Source organism: Diabrotica undecimpunctata, chromosome 1, assembly GCF_040954645.1.
Source record: "Diabrotica undecimpunctata isolate CICGRU chromosome 1, icDiaUnde3, whole genome shotgun sequence".
NCBI classification, from domain to species: Eukaryota; Metazoa; Arthropoda; class Insecta; order Coleoptera; family Chrysomelidae; genus Diabrotica; species Diabrotica undecimpunctata.
In genome coordinates this window covers 80,219,099-80,242,998 of record NC_092803.1, presented here as the reverse complement: position 1 = coordinate 80,242,998, position 23,900 = coordinate 80,219,099, and the positions used below count along the sequence as shown (strand labels likewise).

The 23,900-nt window shown below is 33.2% G+C and overlaps 1 protein-coding gene across 1 annotated transcript in view; it reads right to left on the bottom strand.

Moving 5' to 3' along the window:
• Positions 1 to 4,980: 4,980 nt before the first annotated feature.
• Positions 4,981 to 23,900, bottom strand: part of tyn (trynity) — a 305,927-nt gene continuing 287,007 nt past the window's right edge. Inside the window, exons 10-13 of the mRNA XM_072544489.1 lie at positions 22,459 to 22,598; positions 17,758 to 17,984; positions 7,900 to 8,089; positions 4,981 to 7,200 (exon numbers count right to left, since the gene is read on the bottom strand). Of these exons, the coding sequence (XP_072400590.1) occupies positions 7,049 to 7,200; positions 7,900 to 8,089; positions 17,758 to 17,984; positions 22,459 to 22,598 (709 nt within the window). The 3' untranslated portion in view covers positions 4,981 to 7,048. The remainder of the gene's footprint in view (positions 7,201 to 7,899; positions 8,090 to 17,757; positions 17,985 to 22,458; positions 22,599 to 23,900) is intronic.

The window sequence follows — 23,900 nt, the reverse complement described above, 5'->3', positions numbered from 1 at the left end:
TTGTACCTATGTAGAGCTGCAATAAGTCCTTTTGAATACCATCTATGTTGGAGGATTTTTAAGCTTCTTGTAGTGGGGTGATACATACAAAAGAGTTCTCAAGAAATGTAATAAGTTGCGTGGAATTGAGTGTAAAATTAGTCGGATTATCTTTGTAAATCATTTCTATAGCGGAAATATAATAAGGTTTCATCGAGTAATCCAATCAAAGATTAGATTTGGACATTTTTTGGCTGGTTTCAGTGGCATTGAAAATGTCGAAGGAGGAAAAGAACTTAATAGCGCAAGAATACCGGATGAAGATAGATGGTAGGAGTATCATGAGGACTGTCATTGAAGTGTCCCCTTTTTTGTCCTACTGCCAACATGGGCTTTGAATTAGTACGACGAGAGATGGATAAATCCATAATGGCAGCCAGGATGGATATGCAGTTAACAGAGATGGACTCAATTTCCGAAGATAGAAATTCTTTTGATGAAGTTAAGGATTCAGGATTAAGGACTCCTTAGAGTCAGCTGAAAATGAAGAAGAGGGAGGAGCATTAGCTGCAGTGAGTGTGTGATCTGGTCAACTGGAGACTTTGCAATCAGACTCCACGGTACGACCCGTAAGCTTACAAAGAAAACACTATAGTCTGTCAGAGAATAAAAATATTTTAAAGGATGTATTTTCATGGTTAATTAACAGAGAAGATTGCACTTCGAAGTTCACCTTGTCAGCTATTTCAAATGTTACCCTAGGAAAACTCATGATATATGCCTATTGATCATCTAATGTTCCGTATTTTTTAGGGACTGCTCGATTAGGAATGCGGGATGGAAGGAGATACATTTGAAATAAGGATTCTTTTGGTCGCAGAAAGAAGCCTGCAGATAAAGATGACGGTGGAATTAATTATGACGTTCGGTGTATTAGTTGATCAACGATGTCGGTAGAAGTGAGGAAAATGCAGATTCGATTATTCGAAATGCGAGATGTAAAAGTAATATTTTTTGGATAAACTATTTCACCAATTTCTTTAATATATTTAAATAAAACAGTATTCAAAATGGAGTGCATGACAATAACTTGTTCCCTTTTAGAAAACGAACGGGAAGGAGGTCTAGAGACTGCGTCAACGACATATGATTTTGGGTTGGAATTGAAGTTGTTTTGTGTAAATGTAAATATTAAATTGCTGTTCATGATGTGTAGTCCTGGTTACCGAGACCGTAACACAATACCTAAATGTGAGTACCTAATGGATCCTCTTCCAAACTGGAAAGAAAGAAAAAAAGGATCTCACCTATTTCTTGGGATTTTCACTGGTTTTCTTTAATTACACCAATATAGCCGCAATTAAATTCGACTATTGAAATATAAAACCAAATTTGATACTCGTTTTCTTATCACATTGCAATTAAAGAACTTCGCTTCGTATTGTTAACTCGTCGATGAATTACTTTATCTGTTTAACACTGTTTAAATCTTTTTTAAATCCGTGAGGAACTTTAAAAAGGGTGTTTAACCTTTGACAGTTATTTGACGTTTTTTGAATCGATTATTTGAAGCTTTATTTATAAACTTCAACATTTTATTAAAAAAACAGTTTGAAAAAGTACTTTTTAGCTTCTAAACATTTATACTACTTTTGATATTTTTCATGTCATACGGCTGTACGTAGGCTCAATGAAAAGCTGGTGTAAAAGCACAATTAAAAAAAAGCAGAAATTTCCATAACCAATAACAAGAAACAAGCTGAGAAATTGCAGCGGACAGATCTCCCTTGCATTTTTCTGTGGCGATATTTTACGAGTACCATTATTTTAATGTTTCAAAACTAATTTACTTCTTCACTGTGTATACCATATATAAATCGAATTATAAAATTTAGATATTCTTTTACAATGTGTTCAATTTTCAGCTCTTAATGTTAATAAACAATGAAAATATTGGCAATTTCTTAAATAAGAAAAAAAATGCTATTTGATTTCCTCTGGGCCATAGAAGGTTTTGGTTTTTTTTTTAAATGTCTTTTTTTTATTAGCTTTATATTGAGCCTGCATACAAGTGTATGACATAAAAAAGTCAAAGTTATTAGAAATTTTTATATGCTAAAAATTTGTTATTCTTCAAACTGATTTTTAAAAACAAATTTAATATAATCTTGATGTTTTTTTTTAATAATTTAAAACGAAGCCATAAATCGATATCTATTTACAAAATAACCCTAGAGTGACTGTTTGGACAAGTACAGTTGTTTAAATAATCGGTCTCCTGGATAAACAAATTGAATAACTCATAAACTGTATGGTCGTTCTGTATGATATTTAGCACACTTTAAAAACTCATTAACTGCCATAATTTTAAATAGTTATTACATATCGTTATGCAGAAAAGAAAGTTATTTATATTTATATTATTTATATTTATATTAACATTTATAAATTTTACTTTAAAAATAAGGGTTTTTAAATTATCTCGGTCAATTCTTTATGTATTTTAATTATAAAAATATCAATATTAGAGAACATTTTATGATCTATAACTTTTATTTTAACCATATATCTCTAACATGAATAAGAAACGTTTTATGCTCATAAACTTTTTTCACTTTTTACGATTGTTTAATAAAAAAGCAAAGCAAAATTAGCTGAAGTCTTCACATAATTGTCATCAGCTACCCCTCATATACCTTTTAGAGACTTTAAATACCTGTTTAAGATTTTTTTCAGCTTTTTTAGAGTTTTAGATCATAAAAAGTTATGTAATTTTTGAGAGTATCCAAATTAAAATACATGAAACTATTAACCGAAATAGTTGCAAAAAAAACCTTATTTTTGCAGTTGTTTATAAATTATAATAACTCTTTTTTGGGCAAGGACATGTAACATAGCTCCTTGAAATTATGGAAATTAATAAGTTATTAAAGTGAGCTAAATATCAATCAGAGCAAATAGTTTATAGGTTATTTAATCTGTTTATAAACATTTATAATAACGTTGATATCGTTTATGCCACAAACTTATTTAGAGGCTTATGAAAAACTGGTGAAAAACACACTTTCTAAAAAAAACAGAATCTTTTATGACCATTACTAGGCAAGAGAGCATTTTATATTTAAAACCAAAGCATTTTATTCTTAAAATCATACTTCCATTGTCTATTAACAGTAAGAGCTGAAAATTGAAGGGACCCTAAATGAAGATCTGAATTGTGCGTTCCAACTTACATATGGCATATGCGGTAAAGAAGTAAAAATTTATAACCCGTTAAAATGATGGTATTCGTAAAATACCGCTTCGGAAAAGTAGAATGGAGAACCATTTGAGCTCGGTTTTTTTTTAGATTTGAACTTTTTCAAAATGAAGCGCGATTGCAAAATTTGCAATATCTTGGCTTCTGTGGCACGTAAAACATAATTTTTTTTTAAACTGGGATAGGTCAACAAAAAGTTGTTTACATAATCGCTTTCTACGATAAACAAATCCTCACTATTTTTATTAGTTACATTACATACCATTATGCAAAAACAAAGTTATTAAAATTTATAAATTTCTGCAAAATCAAGGGTTTCTTGCAACTATTTTGATGAATTCTTTATAATATTTTAATTTAGAAACTCACAAATGGAAGAACTTTTTGAATCTACAATTTTTATTTTAACTATTTTTCTCTAACTGGATAAAAAACATTTATAGCCAAAATCACCTGTATGTCTTCACAGATTTATTATTAACTAACCCTCATATATCTTTTAGAACCTTCAAATATCTGTATAAAATTTTTACGTGAAACCAATAATTTTTTCCCAGATGGACCTTTGTATAAATTAGTTCTCCGATAAAGATGAACTTATTTCTACTTTTCAATACAATAACTAAAAATAGCTAAAGAAATACATATTTAAATATCTAATACTTTGTTTATGTTTATTAACTTGTTTATTCACTAATTTGTTTTTCCGAAGTTTATTATATCATAATTATAATACCAACGAAAACGTAAAATTCAAATTAATGCATCTCGAATATGACGCGTGCACCCTGGCGATAATAAAAAATGATGAATGAAAAAAAAAATTAAACATTTTTTCAAGTTAATTACGTAACGGAAACGGTGTAAAATAAAAGAATATAAAAAAAGTTTCTATTTACTTACCAGAGTGTAATATCCATCTTTGACAAGCCGAAGGATTTTTGTCGGAAATCTGAACATTCTTAATCCATGAATATTGTATGGTGATAAACCACATTTGTAATAACAACAAATATTTCCGGCCATCTGTAAAAAACCATTTATTTATTATGGAAGTAACATTATTTTAATTTAAAATCACTTTTTTCAAATATTATCGAATGTATGTAATATCCGGTAAAATTTATTTCTAAATACCTAATTTGTTTTCTCATACAATGTTTTTTTATGTTTTAAACACATATAATTAAAATGTTTTACTTACCTCGGACCAAATTTTTGTAATACACTTCCAAATAAAATAAAATATTTAAATTCTTTAAACTTATTTAGATATAGGAAGACTTAGAAACCACAGTACGTTTATGTACAATTTTAGTTGACACCATATTTACTACTAATACTACTATAGTTGATAGTAATAACTCTATTTTAAATGAATATCTTAAGTGATTCAAGGTCTGTTTTTTGTAACATTTTTAGTTTAACAAGTAAACCTGTTGCTACTATGTCAGTGAAATATTGCAACGCTGGTGAATTTAATTCAGTGGATCAAAAATGGACGTTTAGTTTAGTCCTTAACTTTTTCACATAGCACCATCTAGTATAATGTATATCAAACAAACAATGGTATATTAAAATCTATTGAGACAGAAAGAGTGGTGACATCTAGTGACTGTCTCAATTAGAATCAAACAAATTTATACATTGCGTTGGCTAACTAGTCCTATTTAAACAATGGTATTATTAGAAATATTATTTCTTTGGGGTATAGGTTTATAAAATAATGGAAAATAACGTAGTTAAAAAAGTATCTGAGTATTTATTTCATTTAAAATATTAAGGCATTTAGGTACTATTACATAAAAATTGTAATATAAATAAAAAAATCTAAATAAATTCAGTTATGTACAAGAAGACCCTAATTCATCAATAAATAAATAATCTAAGAGAAAATCACAAGGAATAGAAAAAAGTGAACAAAATTGAAATCTCACCGTTACAAAATTTGTTCTAACAACAAAATTATCAGTACAAAATCGTTTTTTATTTTTAAAGTTTATAACCATATAATCAATATATTATGTTAAATATATACTATTTTACTATTCAGTTTAAATTAAATACTTATTTTCTTGGAACATTAACGTTGTGTTATTTTCTTGTTATTACGTATAAAATGCAATTATGTTTTTTGGAATTTTTTATTGACCTATTGGCTACTGAGAATTGCTAATTTTTATGTACTCTTCTTATTACAATAAAGAAAAACTACCTGAAATATTTTTTTCAATATGACGAATATAATTTAATGTTCATCATATTGAAAATTTGAATTGGATTTGAATTTATCAGTTGTTTCTTAATACATTTTTATTAGACGTCAATTTCATTTTTATAACAAATTAATGTTAGGTTATCCTAGTTTAATTTTTTCATTTCTAATTTTTATGTCAATATCTATATTTACATATATGGTTGAGTAGACTTCCAAATATTTTAAAAAAATAGTGACAAATTAAAAAGAAGAAAGCACGTTTTGTTTTATGTATTAGTAGATATCAACTATATGGTTATAAACGTCTCTACTTTTGAAAAAATTATGCGCTAAAAAAATAGTTCTGTAACGGCAAAATGTAGCAGTCCTTATACCAGGCTACTCAAAAATTGCTTTAAATTATTTGTATAATTTTGATTGAATGGTTGAGTTTTTATTATTTTTTAGTATTGTAACAACTATATAAATGCCAATATATCTTTTCAAGAATTTATTGCATATTAACGATGAGATAATGTCGTTTCTGAATAACATACATACACTTTATTTAATTTAATCAGTAATTACTAACAGTTAGTTTTTGTGGATTATTAAGTAATGAAGATATCAATTTGCCAATATAATATATCATTAGCAGCTGTTGCATACTCTAGTTGAATTAAGTTTAAGTGTGAATGTTATGCAAATGCCCATTTTAAATGCCAAAACCACTTTAGCTTTAGGTATAATAAATTTTTCACGTCACTTTCTAAAGAAGGGACTATGCTGTCATTGTATACTTGGGTTGTCATTAAATTTGTCCTACATAATATGCACCATTCTGCAAAAAATTATATGAACTACACTATAAATACAAAAGCTATGTATACAAATATGTTTATTAAATATTGGCGATATTTTGAAAAGGTTTATAATATTGTAACATCATTAAAAACAATACCTAATGCACCAAAGTCTCTGGCTGTCTTTAGGAATTTATATTATTTTTATCTATTGCACTGCTTCCCTCACTCCGATTTTTGAGTTACCCTGTATATCACAGATGTACAAAGCTCCCTTCACCAGACCCTTCACCATACCCGAAAATTGAGTTACTTAATATTAGATTATTGCGACAAATATCAATGTCATAAAAAATGTCTTATTTTGACATAAAAAATGATTCTCAATAGCAATATTTGTATCTTAAACAATGCAGAGAAGCCAATATATTGTTTTACGACAAAATTATTGTTGTATTTATATCTATTTAAATTTTGTTTTAAATTTTAGTTTTTAAAAATATGTAATTTTATTGACTAGATTTCTTCTTTATTGTAACGTATTCGTATTTTCGATATTCTTTTAAAAAAGAAACATTTTTTAGTCGAAATATGTCATTTCTAACCTACCAAAATTCATATTACTAAAGTCAATGGGATTCAGATCCCTTCATAAGAACAGACATCCCTATGTACTTGGCAACATACGAGAACCAGCCAATATTTTTTATTTACTAGTGAACTGGCTGGTTCTCCTACATTTTTTCTGTAATATTCTTTCGGTATACATAATAATCTCTAAGCACCACAGAGTCTTTTTAGCGGACGTTCTCAGGCGAGGTGTTTGCTAGGGTTGAGCCATTTCTTCATGTAATAACAGAAGAGGGTGCTGATGTAGAGTAGGACTAATAAGGCGCAGGTGACTCCTAAAGCTAGGACGGAGGTCTTCGTTGGACAAGGTTCGATGATTGTTACTGTTTTATCTAAAAATAATATAAGATGGGATTAAAAATGAATTTAATTTATTGCTTGAACTTTCTAATACTTATCATACTAAAAGATGCAACTGACTGAATTAACTTACCATTTACAGTTAATATTTCCATTTATTTTCCCTTTTGGTGTATCGAAAATATTTTCACCGCTTAAGAAAAGGGGATAAAGGTGATGTTTAGTGGAATAGTATAATGTATCAATTTATTTAAATCTGTGACTTTTAAAAGAAATAAATAATTAAAATAAGAGATTTAAAAAGATAGTATAAAAAAATAATGACAAAAGTTACCACAATTATATGTTACATATATAATCTCATATCACGCCTAATATTTGTTTAGAACACAATACAAACATAAAGAAGTGAAATTACTTGGATCAGTATTTAATGAAAAACAGAGAAAAATATTAAATATCTAATTAGAAATATGAGATCAAGAAAAACATGGAATCATAACACAGAGTCTGAAAAGGATAAGTTATAAGTTAAAAGAAATCAAAACAAAGTCTATGTAGAGAAAACAATAGAGAAACCAATCAGTTCTGGAGGGTCGATACAAAGTTTTTATTACATAAAACTTGATACGGCTTAAATATTTTCAAGTGAGAATATATTTAAGGCATTTATTAAATAAATAATATTTTCATCATTTTAAAACATTAACTTTTGCCACTTTGATACTTACCTTTACCGAATTCTGCACTGGAAAGTTCACTTTTTAGGAATTCTGATTGTTTCTCATCACCAAAATCTAGTACAAGAATTTCCTGGCTAAGAGTCATATCCTCTTCTTTCTCGTCATCAGTTTGGTTTCCAACGCTTCTCTTCTTCCTGCCCCATGATTCTAGCGATTCTCTGCCCCATTCACAGACAGCCTAAAATGAAAAACATTTGCGATTACATTTGAACATTTTTGCAGAAAGGTCTTAAGTCAATTACTAATAAAGTAGTGTTGTTAACACAAATAAATTCTAAATATCAAACTACACCGATTGATGCAGAAAAGAAAGAAGCATCATTTACCCTTATTTATTATTTAATTACAGTTTTACGAAGTTTTATGCAGAACAGACTTAAGTCAGTGACTTCTGTCTTTTTCTTAGCGTTTTCTTGTTGGACAAAAGCCTCTCCAAACTCCTTTCATCGATCTCTATCCTGAGTATTATACTTTCAGTTTCTTCCGGCTATTCTTTTTATGTCGTCTGCCCATCTCCTCTGTGGTCTTCCTCTTGGCCATCTACCTTTGTAGGGTCTCCAATGTTGTATTGTGGCCTTCTAACGTTGGTATTTGTGTCTAGCAGTGTGACCTGCAAAGCTTCAGTTGAGTTTGGCAATTTTGGTTAAGATATTCTTAACTTTTGGTTTTGATCTTATCCAGTTATTTCTCCTTTAATCTGCAGACAAATACTTAACATTGATCTTTCCTTTGCCCTTGTGATGGGTAGCTCTTTCGGGGCGACAGACTCAGTAAAACACAGGTTTGAAATAAAAATAAATCTATTAAGTATATATATACAATAAATAAAAACTAAAAAAAAGGAATTCTACGTTGTATACTTATAAAACAAAAATAAAATGAATCCTACGTTTTCGTCTGGGTCCCGCGATGAATGAATTTCCCGGCAAACGTCTATAGAAGAAAAGAAACTAATTAGTACTACTAATATACTCGCTTTCGCTTCAATTCAGAGAAAGCTCCGTATATGCTCGCAAACAAAATATTTAGCTGTGCAGACCCACGGCAATGTTCAATACACAATGCCGACGGGTTCCGCTTGGCTAAGGACAGAGTATGATCCTCAATACGGAAATCTCTGTCCCGGTTGGTTCTGTGCAGATCCACGGTAATGCTCAATACGCAATACCGATGGGTTCCGCTTGGTTAGGGACAGAGTATGATCCTCAATACGGAACTATCTCTGTCCAGAATGTCTCGCTGGTTCACTACACCGGCGAGTCAGGGAGCCTAGAGCGCTAGCTACAAGACTCTCTAATTCCGCTATTCACACGCCTTAAATAGCCGTTCTGATTCCCACTTCGCCTTCACGTTGTAGAAGTGGATGCGCAAATATTGACACTCCCACGGTTCGAACTGTTAAACGATCATAGCCTCGTTACACCCCCTTCTCTTTGAAAAAAAAAAAAGTAACATACCTTTTTTTTTTGTGTAGATGGTGTCTACAGCCTCGTGATGCCATCTATCCCTCTCGGTATCTTTATTACAATCTTCCTCTGATTGTTACAGCATATCCTGTATCTTTTGGTCCCCCTCTCAACCAGGTGTTTTGGGACGATCTCTATAAGGTCGGCGTGTTTCCCGGGTTCCGGTTCTCCTGGAGTGGACGCGGATTGGGCTTCTTGTCCCGTTTTGGTATCAGGTACGCTCTTCTTCCTCGGTGGGGTTGGTGGTGTCCCAAAAAGTTCGTGGAATCTTTTCATGATCCTCTCCGCGTCTTTTCCTGGTGTCACGGGTAGTTCGGGTCTCTCTGGCGTTCCCAGAGGGGTCATCTCTTCCGGTATCTCTAATATGTCTTCCATGTTTGATGTTGATGAACTGAATTCTGCTTGCTAGCATTGCCACTTAAATACCGTTTGGCTGTGGTGGGGATTGGATTTCTGTAGTAACATTTCCCCCCTCCCATGGTTTTAAATCTTTTACATGCGCCGTCATCTGCTTGCGGCTACTACTATCGGCCAATTTCAGTTTTACTATTACTGGTGATATTACTGACGTTACTATGTATGGCCCTGAGTACTTCGGCGCTAGTTTGCTGGTGAAAGCTGCACTAGCTGATGATAGATGGTGTTCCTTTTTCATGACTCGATCTCCTGGATGTGGCTGCCAGTCTCTTCGTCTTAGATCGTAATATTTCTTTTGGTCCTCGAAAGCGTGTTCCATGTGCACTTTCGCAAGTTCTCTTAACTCTTCTAACTTGTTTAAGTTTTCTGCATACCCCTGTATATCTTGTCCATTTGTCGCCTCTGTTGTGTCTAATTCCCTTCCGAAATTAAGAAGCGTTGGTGAAAATCCTGTTGAATCGTGTCTTGCCGAATTTATGGCGTAGCAGAATTCTGGTATGAATTTGTCCCAGTCTTTATGGTTATCCTCCACGTAAGTAGCTATCATCGTTTTCAGTACTTTGTTCATTCGTTCTACTGGATTGCATTGAGGTGAGTATGGCGGTGTTAGAATGTGATTTATGTTATAGGACTTTAGGAACGCCTTAAAATTTCCGCTTGTAAATTGCGCGCCGTTGTCCGAGATGATTTTCTTCGGGATACCGAATTGCATGACTACTTTAGATCGTAGAGTGTCGATGATTGAGTTCGTAGATGCTGCTCTTATTGGCTGGGCGACGACCCATTTGGTAAACCGGTCTTGCACGACTATTAAGAAAATGTTTCCTTTTGCAGATCTTGGGAATGGTCCCATTAAATCAACTGAGACAGTATGCCAAGGCTTTTCTACAGTGGACGGTTGCATTTTCCCGGCTGGTTGCATTTGAGACGGTTTATATTGGAGGCACTTCGTACAGGCTCTAACGTAGTCTGCAATTTGTTTAAACATCTTAGGCCAATAGTACTTTTGCGCTATTCGGCAAATTGTTTTTGCAATTCCTAAGTGGCCTGCTGTGGTCGAGTCATGATTTTCCTCCAAAATATCTTTCCTTTTATATCTTGGTACGCATAATTTCCATGGGTTATTAAACTCTGGGTCGGCTAAATTACGGCTGCTCCAAACGTGTTTATATAATTTCCCGTTTGATATTTGTAAATCCGGGAAATCGTCTGGGTTCTGGAGTACATTCCTATATAGATTATCGTACCAACTGCATGATTCCAGTTCTGATGCTAATAATTCCGACTCTGGTTCTTCGCTCTGGTTTTCTTGTGGTTGTCGTGACAAAGCATCTGCTACCTTGTTGAGGACTCCCTTTCTATATATTACCTCGAAATCGTACTGTTGCAGTTCTAAACTCCACCTGGCTAACCGACCTGACGGGTTTTTAAGGTTCTTCAGCCATTTGAGAGACTGATGGTCTGATATGACCTTAAAATTGTATCCTTCTATATACGGCCTCATTTGCTTTATCCCGTACACGATGGATAGACATTCTTTTTCCGTTGTGGAATATTTTGTCTCGGCTGGTGTGAGGGTTCGACTAGCATATGCAATTACTTTATCCTGGCCGTCGTATTTCTGTGTTAGTGCAACTCCAAGTCCACAGTTCGACGCATCTGTTTGCAGGTAAAATGTTTTCGAAAAATCGGGGCATGCTAATACTGGGGCCGATGTAAGTTTTGATTTTAGCTCTTCAAACGCATTTTCCTGCTTATCGGTCCATTTCCATCTTATCTTCTTCTTCAGAAGCATGTTTAGCGGTCCTGCTATTGTCGAATAGTTCTCTATGAATCGGCGGTACCATGATGTTATTCCTAGGAACCGGCGGAGTTGACGCACGTTTCTCGGTGCTGTAAGTCCGGTTATAGCGTTGGTTTTCTCCGGGTCAGTTTTTATTCCTTCTGCTCCAACCACATGTCCTAAGTATCTGAGTTCTGACTGGCAAAACGTGCATTTCTCGAAGTTCAGCTGTAATCTGGCTTCTTTCAGTCTTCGGAAAACTTCATGTAGGTGATTTAAATGCTCTTGGAGCGTTTTAGATATTACTACGATATCATCCAAGTAGGCAAACGCGAATTCCATATCGGGAGGTATTACCTTATCCAGTAGGCGTTGGAAAGTGGCTCCTGCGGAATGCAGTCCAAATGGGGTGGTTTTGAACTGAAAATGGCCTTTTCCGGGTACGCTGAATGCCGTCACTGGGCGGCTTGTTTCTTCTAGGGGTATTTGAAAATATCCCTGTTTCAAATCGAGGGTCGATATAAAATTTGCTTCCTTAAGTCTATCCAGAATTTCCGATATTCTGGGTAACGGATATGCGTCCTTATCTGATAGTTCGTTGACTTTTCTAAAGTCAATGCAAAATCTGTACGAGTTATCCTTTTTCCTAACTAGTACAATCGGTGAACTCCAACCACTTGTGGAGGGTTCGATGGTTCCTTCTTTTAACATTTTGTCCACTTCTTGGTTGATGATCTGTAGCATTGCGGGATTGTGCCGCCTATAAGGCTGCTTGACTGGATCGCACTTTTTCTTCAATTTTATTTCGTGTCTTATTAAGTTCGTGGGTCCTGTTATGTTCTCAAACTCCCTAAGTTCTTTTCTTAGGAACCTTTCTAACTCCGTATTTTGAGTGGAGTCTTTTAAAGTGTTACATGTCTCTTCTTGATGTTGTATGTATTGTTTGGTCGTATGTTTATCGAATTTAAGTTCGATAGCATGGTTCCTGAGGAATTCCACTCCTATTAATGCATCTTCCGTCAACCCTGGCATTACTATGAATGTTTGTCGGGTTTGTAACTTATCGATCTCGCATTCAATTGTCAACTTCTGGTTAAGCTCCATTGACGCTCCATTTGCTAGTCTTGTTCTCCCTCTGTAGCTATCTAGAGAGTCCTTGTATACCTGAGCTATTCTATCCCCGACGTAATTTTTAGTAGTTCCTGTGTCGATGAGCGCTCTGTATGTTCTTTGCCCTATTTTTAGTGATGCGAACAGTCGAATGTCATTGCTTGCTGGCTGTGTAACGGCGAAAACGAATGGAGTCGAATCTTCTTTTACAGACTGGGACGACTCCTTGTTTCTCCAGTCTGTAATTCGTTTCCCTGACGCCTGAAACAGCAGTCGCTGCTGTAAACCCCTTCTCTGCCGCAACGCGAACAAAACTTTTTCCATGGGTTTTTGCAGTTTTTACGGCTGTGACCTGGCATCTTGCATCTAAAGCATGCCGTTTTCGCATCGTACTCTGCTTGCTCTGTGCGTCTCCAGTTTCCACGGCAAATCTGATTTGCTCGGGTCTTTTCGTCTTCTAGAGCTTCGTATTCTTGGGCTAAATCCTGTAATTCGGCTAAGTTTCCGAAATCCCGGCGGCGAGCATAAAGCTTATATTCTGGTAACAAATTTTTGTATATCCTTTCGAGTTCTTGGTTTTTGGAAAAAGAGCCTTCTCGTCTGATTAATGTTTGAATCTCCGTGATGTATTTATCTACTGGTTCGTTCTGTCTCTGTTTTCTGTTTCGGATTTCCTCTTCTAGTTGTAGCAAATATCCCCTGGGATAGAAAGCTTTTTTAAAATCTTCGCTGAAATCTGTCCATGACTTCCAATTTTTGTTATTGTTTCTGTACCATAACAAAGCGTGGTCTCCTAATAATTCTGGTAATGCTCTTAGTAGATCTTGTTTATCGATCTCGTAGGCCAAGCTTAATTCGTCTATCCTCTCTAAGAATTCTATTGCATCCGAATGTTTCTTGTCGAAGTGTGTGTTCCACTTTCGTACTTGATTTAGCAATTCTGGTTGCCCCATTTGTTTCGTTATTGTTAATTCCTGTAGTTGTCTTCGGATGCCCGAAATTTCCTGGGCCAGTGTGTCGGATTCTGTTTCCTTGGAAGTTTTTTCTTTTGGGATTGTTCCTGTAGCTTCCTCGCGATTTTTAAAATAGGTTCTGAGTCGTGCTCTCAATTCGTCGACGGTTCCCTTGGGATCTAAGCCGCATTTTTCGGCCTCGCTCTGCAATTCCTCTTTGCAAAGTCGATTTATCCACGACGTACCTGTTACTGAGTCTGTGTCTTTATCTGTCGGCATGTTATTAATTTTTGCTCGGGCGCCAGTTTGTGATGGGTAGTTCTTTCGGGGCGACAGACTCAGTAAAACACAGGTTTGAAATAAAAATAAATCTATTAAGTATATATATACAATAAATAAAAACTAAAAAAAAGGAATTCTACGTTGTATACTTATAAAACAAAAATAAAATGAATCCTACGTTTTCGTCTGGGTCCCGCGATGAATGAATTTCCCGGCAAACGTCTATAGAAGAAAAGAAACTAATTAGTACTACTAATATACTCGCTTTCGCTTCAATTCAGAGAAAGCTCCGTATATGCTCGCAAACAAAATATTTAGCTGTGCAGACCCACGGCAATGTTCAATACACAATGCCGACGGGTTCCGCTTGGCTAAGGACAGAGTATGATCCTCAATACGGAAATCTCTGTCCCGGTTGGTTCTGTGCAGATCCACGGTAATGCTCAATACGCAATACCGATGGGTACCGCTTGGTTAGGGACAGAGTATGATCCTCAATACGGAACTATCTCTGTCCAGAATGTCTCGCTGGTTCACTACACCGGCGAGTCAGGGAGCCTAGAGCGCTAGCTACAAGACTCTCTAATTCCGCTATTCACACGCCTTAAATAGCCGTTCTGATTCCCACTTCGCCTTCACGTTGTAGAAGTGGATGCGCAAATATTGACACTCCCACGGTTCGAACTGTTAAACGATCATAGCCTCGTTACTTCCTCTTGGCCATCTACCTTTGTAGGGTCTCCAATGTTGTATTGTGGCCTTCTAACGTTGGTATTTGTGTCTAGCAGTGTGACCTGCAAAGCTTCAGTTGAGTTTGGCAATTTTGGTTAAGATATTCTTAACTTTTGGTTTTGATCTTATCCAGTTATTTCTCCTTTAATCTGCAGACAAATACTTAACATTGATCTTTCCTTTGCCCTTTCTATTGTGGCTCTTCTTCTCATGGCGCCGTCTCCTTTCAAAGGTTGGCGATCCAAATGGCAATTGTAGTTTTGGAAACTGCTACGCAAAAGGTTTCACAGCAACACAGTAAGACAGAAAAAATATAACATCTAATCATTCGAGTTCTAAGCTGCAGACTAAGGTGTGATCTTGAAAAAAGATCTATTGTGGCTAGTTTATTCTTATTTGCCTTGGTTAGAGTCCAGGTTTGACATCCATATGTTATGATAGGAAGCAGGCATTGGTTGAACACTTTGCTCCTTATGTATTGATGTATTTTGCAATTCTCCAGTATCTAACTGAGTTTTCCAAATCCTGGCCATGCCAGTCTTGCCCTTCTAGTGATTTCCACACTTTGGTTCTCCTTGTCAAGTTTCAGAATTTGGCCTATGTAGATATTTTCCTAGACTTGTTGTATCTCACTGACATTTATAATTATACGTCTGGGATTGCCTGTGTTGGTCATTTATTTAGTTTTTGTCATATTTATTTTAAGGCAACCTATTGGGAGCTGTCTGCGAGTTCCTTCATCATAATTTCTAATTCCTTGAATGTGCTTGCTACAATCACGATGTCATAAGCAGATCTGAGGTGGTTTAACTTGTTGCCATTAACGTTGATGCAATAGAATATAATATATGTTGGTCAATTTGTAATTTTAAAGACGTTTTTTAAGGCTAGATTAGAAAGCTTTGAGAATATTACATCGCCTTATTTAACTCCTCTCTTAATGGGGATGATGGGATTTATATTTTCGTCTAGTTGTACTAGAGCTTTACTATTTTTTAGATTTTAGCACAGTTTTTATTAAATCTTGCCCAAGTACATTCGCTCCAAAAGTATCTTCAGGTTCATTTGATTAAAATTCATTTATTCGAACAATCAACCTTATATTACTTTCTTTATTTGGTAGTACCTCTTATCCCACTTTTTTTATTTTTCTTTTAACGTTTTGTTTTGTAGATTTATTATTCTGGCTTTACGAGCTGTACAAGGTTTTGTAGAAGCCTTTTACTATTACTGTTATTTTATATTTGTCCATATTATCGGTGTCTTTAATTTTGATGATTTTTTGGAAACCCAGTGATGGTCTTGGGCATTTTAGGCCTCTGTTGTTTTTAATGACTTATGTCTGTTCTGCATAAAATTTCCCTGATTTTCTTATTAAGGAAACTGATTTTCGCGATTGTGTATGACACTTTTGATGTGTAGTTGACGTTGCATATTTTTAGATGCACAAGAAACGGTTTTAATAGAGTGTCCGAAGATGAAAGACCAAATATATTTACTCGGTTTTATTATATGAAATCCAAAGATAACCAAAATATTTGTATTCAAGGACCAAACGAGATTATTAATATTTATAAACGTTTGTATACGTTTCCTGAAGAAACCAAGTTGTACATGAGAAAATGCTTTGAATCCTTTCCTAAGAAAGAAAGCTATTACTATGACCGAGAAATATATTAACTGAATAGTAGATCTAAAATAATACATACTCTTTTCAAAATTCCCAAAAATAGAAGTAAAAAAACCACATTCTTTTCTGTATTATGAAATAGAGTTTTCTATGATCACAAGAGCACTCCAAATACATAATTTACTGTTTATGGTCTAACGAAAATCATTGCTGACATATCTATAGTGCATAAGTTTAAGGTGAAGAGGGTAATAGACCCCCTTCAAAATTACTGGTCTTAAATCATAGTGACCAAGAAACTACAAGAAAAATGGGATTTCTCACTTGAAACTCGAAATAACGCCAAAACCCAAAAAAGTTTTATTACTTTGGGTATGACTCTGAATATTATGGTTGTGTAAAGGTTTCGGAGTTTATCAAAGGTATGGTGGTACATACTTTTTACCTTAATAAGGTGAAAATGATAAAGTGGTGGGTGGGTAAAATCAAAAAGTGTATAGGGTTTTTATTAACACTTCCAAGAAAGTTTGTAAGAAAATAATTTGAATTTGGCCCTACTTAAATACACAAAATAACGATTAAACGGGCAGTTCTATAATGTTTTTTTTTTTTAATTTTTATACTTTGATGTAATCTTCAGTACCTACTTACGTTGATGTATAAAAATAAATTAGTTTAAAAATGTTTCTTTATTTTGATGCAGAAAGGGGGTTAAGTCAAATTTTTCAAAGACTTAAAATTTTTAAAATCCCAAAAAACAAAGTATTTTGTAATTGCTTCAAACAGCTGGATTAAATCTACATTCAAAATTTAAAATTAAGTATACAGCAATATAAATTTTAGAAATTTTCTTCTTTTTGTGTGTTCAAAATATTAAAATAATAAATCATTATAAATTTTACACGGTCTTTTTGTTTTTCTCAAAGCAAGTTTTGTTTACTTATGTCCATTCTGCAAGCGGTCAATTTGAAACTAGTCCATTCACATTAACTCGTGCCGTGATAGTGGGATTAAAACCTTACGATCACCAATTTTTAATTTGAAAAGTTTTTTTATTAACCGACGAAAACCTCCAATAAAAAATATTAAAAAAAAGTAGACAAAAAAAATTCGAAAAAGTGTGGACAAAATTCAGGAAATAAAAATTTATCTTATTTCATTGGTAATGGAATGGTCTAAATGTTCGTTTGCGTTCTAATCCTAGGCATATAAGGAACAATAGAAGTCAACCAAGATGAATATTATACACACCTTATACCAACAATAGAGCATTCTAGCTGGACAATCTACTCATATCGAATCAAAAAACGTGATGACTAGATAATATTTTAGATACTTATCTATTATTATTACAATGCAATTCGAAATCAGATATAAATCTTGAAATTTATTTATTATTTCAAATATTTACTTTTGCTGTAAATAGTGATATTATTAATTAAACGAGTATAAAAATAAATATTTTATGCTTACTGGTTCGCAAGGTCCAAGACAATACTTCACGTTGCACTGGAAGATGACTCCGTAAGATTCAGTAAATCTGAAGGCTTCGTATACGGACTGTAGAGCGGTACCATCTGGTGTGAAGGCAGGGAAAATAGTAGCGTCAACTGGACAACCCTCATCATCGATAATTTGGAACGTGCTTTTTGAATCCTTAGCCATAGCTACGCAACTTCTTGCAAATATACCGTAAGGAGCTAGAAATAAGAGTAATGTTTGTATACATATATATTAGAAATTGGGAGTTAAATAAGCAATGACTTTAATTGAAATGCCTTATTTCTTTTAAACATTACTATAAATATAAACAAGTTCTAAGAAGTAGGGAATTATATTGATAGGCATCAGCTAATATTCTGCAACGGCTCTCTGAAATTGTTTAGGGGAGCTCTTTTGACCACAATCTAGCGTCCTTTTAGTAATTGTGTTATTGTCAAGTTCTCATGTTAGCTGGTTGTTACATTTAGTACATCGCTACATGCATGCTGATAATTCTTTGCATTAATTTAAATTATATATTTCTCTTGAACAATTTTGATTGTTAAATTGATTTGAGTATTGCTTTCTATATAATTATCTTTTTTTAATACATTAATTTTAAGACAATTTTTTTAAACTTTATCATATAACGAGCGCACCCTATAAAAAAATGGCAAACCAGTGGCCTACTAATTAATCTACACTGTTTAATGGAATTAAACAACAATTTTAATTAAAGATACGTTATTATTTAACATTTTAATTATCACTTCGGAAATCGGTTTTGAAATACAAATAAAACAAAAAATTTATTTAAAAATCCTTTATAAAAGGTATATAATTAAAACACCCAATCGGGCTACATCACAAAACGTTTTCGGAATTTATTATCATCATCAGTTTGTCTAAGTGTACATGTTTTGAGCCACTAAATATTTGGGTAAATACCCGTTAAATGTTATTAATTTAAATTTAAGTTACAGTATTGGATCTTATAAAGATGATGTTAAAGTTACATTATAAAGTTACATAAAGTTAATTGGAATTGATTCCAATTATAACTTTATGATGATAATGATGATCAATTCCAATTGTAAATTTAATATCATAGCATATAAGATCCGATAATGTAACTTAAATTTAAATTAATAACATCTAACGGGTTTTTAACCAAATATTTAGTGGCTGAAAACATGTACACTTGGACGCACTGATGATGGAATATAGATTTCGAAAACGTTTTGTGATGTAGCCCGATTGGGTGTTTTAATTATATCCTTTTTATAAAGGATTTTTGTATAAATTTTTTATGATACATGGTATACAGCCAGCTACAGGAACTTAGTTTCCAGGTGGAAATACAACAAATTATTTTTTCTTTATTAAAATTGTGATTTAGTCAAATTAAATATAATAGATAATATATAGATGTCACAAATAGTTACATGACCTTTCAAATGCTGCTTTGCATAGTTTTCAATTTGATTTGAGAATAACGCTTATTGTAAGGTTTTCTTACTTGTCCCTTCGAGTGTTTTCAATCGACCTTTTGACGTGACAACGTCTTAAATTAGGTTGTGGCTCGGAGTCATTCATGAAAAAGTGTAACGCCCGCTCACGTCTGTTACAGTGAGTCACCGAACGAGAGAGAGGCCCGCCGGACCGGCGAATGCCTTGCGTCTCTCTCCCACTCAAACATGATCGGTCCGCTGCGCGCGCAGCACTAGAGAATTAGGCGCGTTGAATCGGTGCGTGCTTCCGTGCTTGTGTCTCTGTCTTTGTCGAGCGTTCTTGGCGTTCAAGACACATTACAGCAGAAACACTTCCTTTCATTTCATATTTCTCTTATCATCGTCCTATCCTCAACAAAATCACTCAAATAGAAATTAGTTAAGTTTAAGTTTACATGTACAATGTTTTAGTAAACAAAATATATTTCTATAGTTAAAATTTGTGCAATTCTTATTTTCATTCAATTCCTTGTTCCTATTGTGCAATTTAATAATATTCATATCAATAAATATTCTACCGAGAAAAAGACGTTGTCATGTAAAATCTTCGCCCGTAAAACCGACTTTACAGGCAACCGATTTTTTTCAATCAATATTAGTGCAATTTACTATTTTTATTGGGAATAAGCCACAATTTTACTTTAAAATAAATTTATTTGACGTTTCGATTTCCACTTCGAAAATCGGTTTATATATTATACAAATTTTGTTTTTGATACTTGGTAAAAAGTAATAATTTAATTTTATATGACTCATTCATATTGACAATTCAGAAATACATTAGTAGATGACCTCAAAATGGTATTGTCAATATCTTTGAATTGCGTTCCTGGAACGACTTTATTGGAAGAGATTTAATTCGTTTACATAAAACCAACTTTAACTTCAGAAAACCTATCCGTCAGGAAAATCATAACATGTGGTTTGTCTTTAAAACGACAACCACATGCAATAATAACAGTAAAATTCTCCTGTTAGTGAACCCATAGTAAATCGTGAGAAAAAACCAAAAAAAATCCTCTTGATATTAACCCGACATGGTAAGTATTTGATCTTATAATTAGTTTACTCTCAATATTAACATGAAACTCTGATTTTTTATGTATGTTATTTTAAAACATAAATGATGTATCCTCGACATGTCATAGACTTACTAATGATAATATGTTCCTTCTATTAATTTTCTCTTTAATATGTGTAGCCAGATCCTAATGTATTCCGCCGAGCAATTTACAATGCAACTGGTTTCCTTTAGAGTAGCCTCTTTGACTTTTCTCTTTTTATCATCTGTTTATTTGAAGACTAGACTTAAATCTTTCCATCGAACTCTATATTCATTTTTTCATGCAGTATACATATTTGAAATTTATCAAATTCTCTCTTTTTGACGTAAGGTTGATGTTCCCTTATTCTAACATTTAATAGTCTTGATGTTTCACCTAAAATTTTCCACTTAGAAGGTATTTCATAAATACAAGTCTGTGTCCACTCTTCTTCATCGTTAAGTTTAGTTTTAGATAAAATAGATTGTTGAAATATTGAATTGATTTTCTGCCATTTTAAATTTTCCCGATAATACTTTTATGTATGGTATTGTTATTTTCCTCGTATTATTTCTTGGGAATGTTATAGGATCCCGTTCTAAGAGGTTCTGTTCCATTCCAAAAAAAATAGTTAAATGAAGAAATGCAGGAACAAAATTGTAACAGAACTACGTTATTAATAAGCATAAATAAATGGTTAGCAGTTTTTGGTTGCATTTAATCACCATGTGATGCATTATATGTTCGAATTGACATTTCCTCAGTTAAAAGAGAGACTTTCTATTGTGTTAGAAATTTTTTGTTTATTAAAAATTTTTCTTTCTGGCAGAATTATATTAAAAGGTCACCACGTTTATTTCTATTTCTTAGATCATAATCACCCACATATCCATCCACTCTTCCCTGGCCAAATTTGGCATTGAATCGCCCATTACTATTGTAGTGTGATGTTTCTTTATTAAGTTTAAGACCTATTTTAAATCATGGTAAACTAGTTCGATTTCTTCTTTATCTTTATCTGTCGTCAGAGCAAAAACTTGAATAAAATGTACTATACCCTATTAACAGTATATCTAAAACTTATACAGAGTAGGTGACTCTTTTTGCAACTAAGATAGTAACACCATAGCAATAATTGACCTCGTTAGTACCTGAATAATACATGGTTCCGTTATTTGTAATTTGTTTGCCTGAATCTGGCCACGGTACTTTACCCAGAACATCAATTTGGAGGTTTTTTACTTCAAGGAATACGTTCGCTAATACTACTTCCATATAGACTGAAATCCCAGGTTGCTACTTTAAATATTTTAAATGCTCTGGTTTATGACCTGGGAGGCCCTATGGTCTACAGCTATTCCTCCCCTGCTGGATCTTTGATTCCGTGGTCCATAATCAGTCAGTTTGCTATTTATGTCTTTACTAGGAGTAGTCTATCAGTCTGTAATGCAGTGGTTTTTCGTTACATTCTGTATCATTTGGACAAATTTTTATTTCTTTCGCCTTTAGGGCCCGTTTACCATCCCCTTGAGAAAACTTCCACTTACTAACTAATCTGCACGAAGCCGTTGGTTAGTATGTGGGGTATTGCTTATACCGGCACTAAGGAATTAGGAATATATAAAAAAAGGATTTTCGAAATATCTTAAAGTTTAAATACAGTTGGTTTAATAGTTTTAATCCCTTTTTACTAAAAAGTACATTGTATGTAATGGTGTTAATTCCTTTTTACCATTTCCAGAAATTCGAGTATTGTAACTTAATTCAAACTTCATTGTATTTTTTTTTTATAAATTTGAGTGTTTGAGTTTGAGTGAATGTAAATAATTTAAAATATGGTGTAATGGGTGGTATATCTACAAAGGTAAAGTTATTCGGAGTTGGAGAAAACCAGTGGTCAATGTATAACATATTATAAATATTAAGTTAAAAACCAAAAAAATATGCTTTACTTTTTAAATTCTTGCCCAATACGCAATTATCTATAAAAGTTGTGAAAATATGCTAATCCATAGGCAAGTCTATAAATGCCTATTTAACATGACCTTAATAATTACGTTTTCAATCAATTTTTATTTCTACTGCTAAATTTATACTTTTTTCCATTAGTCAAACACAATAAATAATCATATACTTACTATCTTCTGGAATTTCGATCCTAAAGGTGAGTTTATCTCCAATCCTGACTGTTTCAACTTCTCTTTGGCGACTGTCCAAGATGCGGATTCTTGGTGGTGGGGCCTCGGGGGCGGAAGTGATACTTATCATCTCCGGATCCCTGTAATTGTGAATTAAATTGCTAGTATAAATCTTCGGCAATTGTGATAAATTCAGAGGAATGAATAGATAAAATTCAAATGGAAATAAAGTAGTACCTGCAAGGTGATTTAGTACAGGGAATAGAGAAAAATTTTAGAGTTAATCAAATGTTGTAGCTTTTTAGCAAAAACAATGGTTATTTAAGTAATAAAGATATTGTTAATATACATTAGTTGTATATCAGATAATTATTTTCAAAATAAAGTGTGTATCGACAATAGTCTATGTATTATTTACGTTGTAATGTTATGTTTACATTCTTTACTGGTTGTCCCTTTCTGTTTAATGTATTTACCGAATATACCATTAAAAAAACTCCAGAAATTGGAGTCAATTAATGCTTTCAACACAATTAACTTTAATCGGCATCTCTCTGAGGAATGTACAAAAATACATAAATTTACTATCCTATTTTAATTAAATTTGAATTTTGAATTTTAATAATATTGAGAATATTAAAATGCTATATACGGATCCATGTACTATACGGATTCGAAACATTACAAACAATATAAAGCAATATTACATTAAAAGGCGTGTTTGAAATGCGGATGCACCCACGGATGTTATAAATAATTATTAATTATTTTAATCCACTACCAAAATGTTGGACTAAAGCTAAACACTACAAAAACAAAGGTAATGGATGTCAGTAAAATGCCAATACTACCAGAAGTGGTAACAGCTTATGGAAAACAACCAGAGAGAACCAACTTATCCTTTTTGTAATCTAAATAAGAACTGGGACATGAACAAAGAAATTAGAATACGTATAGAGAAGGCCAGAGCTGCATTTTTTTAAATGAAGAAAATCTTATCTTAAAACAATATTACTTTGAGACTGAAAATTAGATTAGTAAGATGTTATTTCTCTATTCTTTTATATGATGTCGAAGGTTGAACTTTAACAGATACTCTTTTAAGAAAACATAAAGCCTTTGAAATCTGAGCGTATCGGAGAATTCTACGAATAAGTTGGGTGGATAGAGTTTGTATTGAGGTTGTTTTGCAGTGGACGGGAAAAGTTACGGAAGTGGACAGCCAAAAATCGTAAATTGGAGTATTTTGGCCATATTATGCGTAATCCAGAGAGATATAAAATACTCTTTATTTAATTATAAAAGGCAAAATAGTTGAAACGAGAGGGCCAGGTCGAAGACGAACGTCATGGTTTAAAAACCTGGGAGAATGGTTTAAAAGATCCTTTGCATCCCTTTTTCGAGCTGCCGTCAACAAAATTATATAGCCAATTTGATAGCCA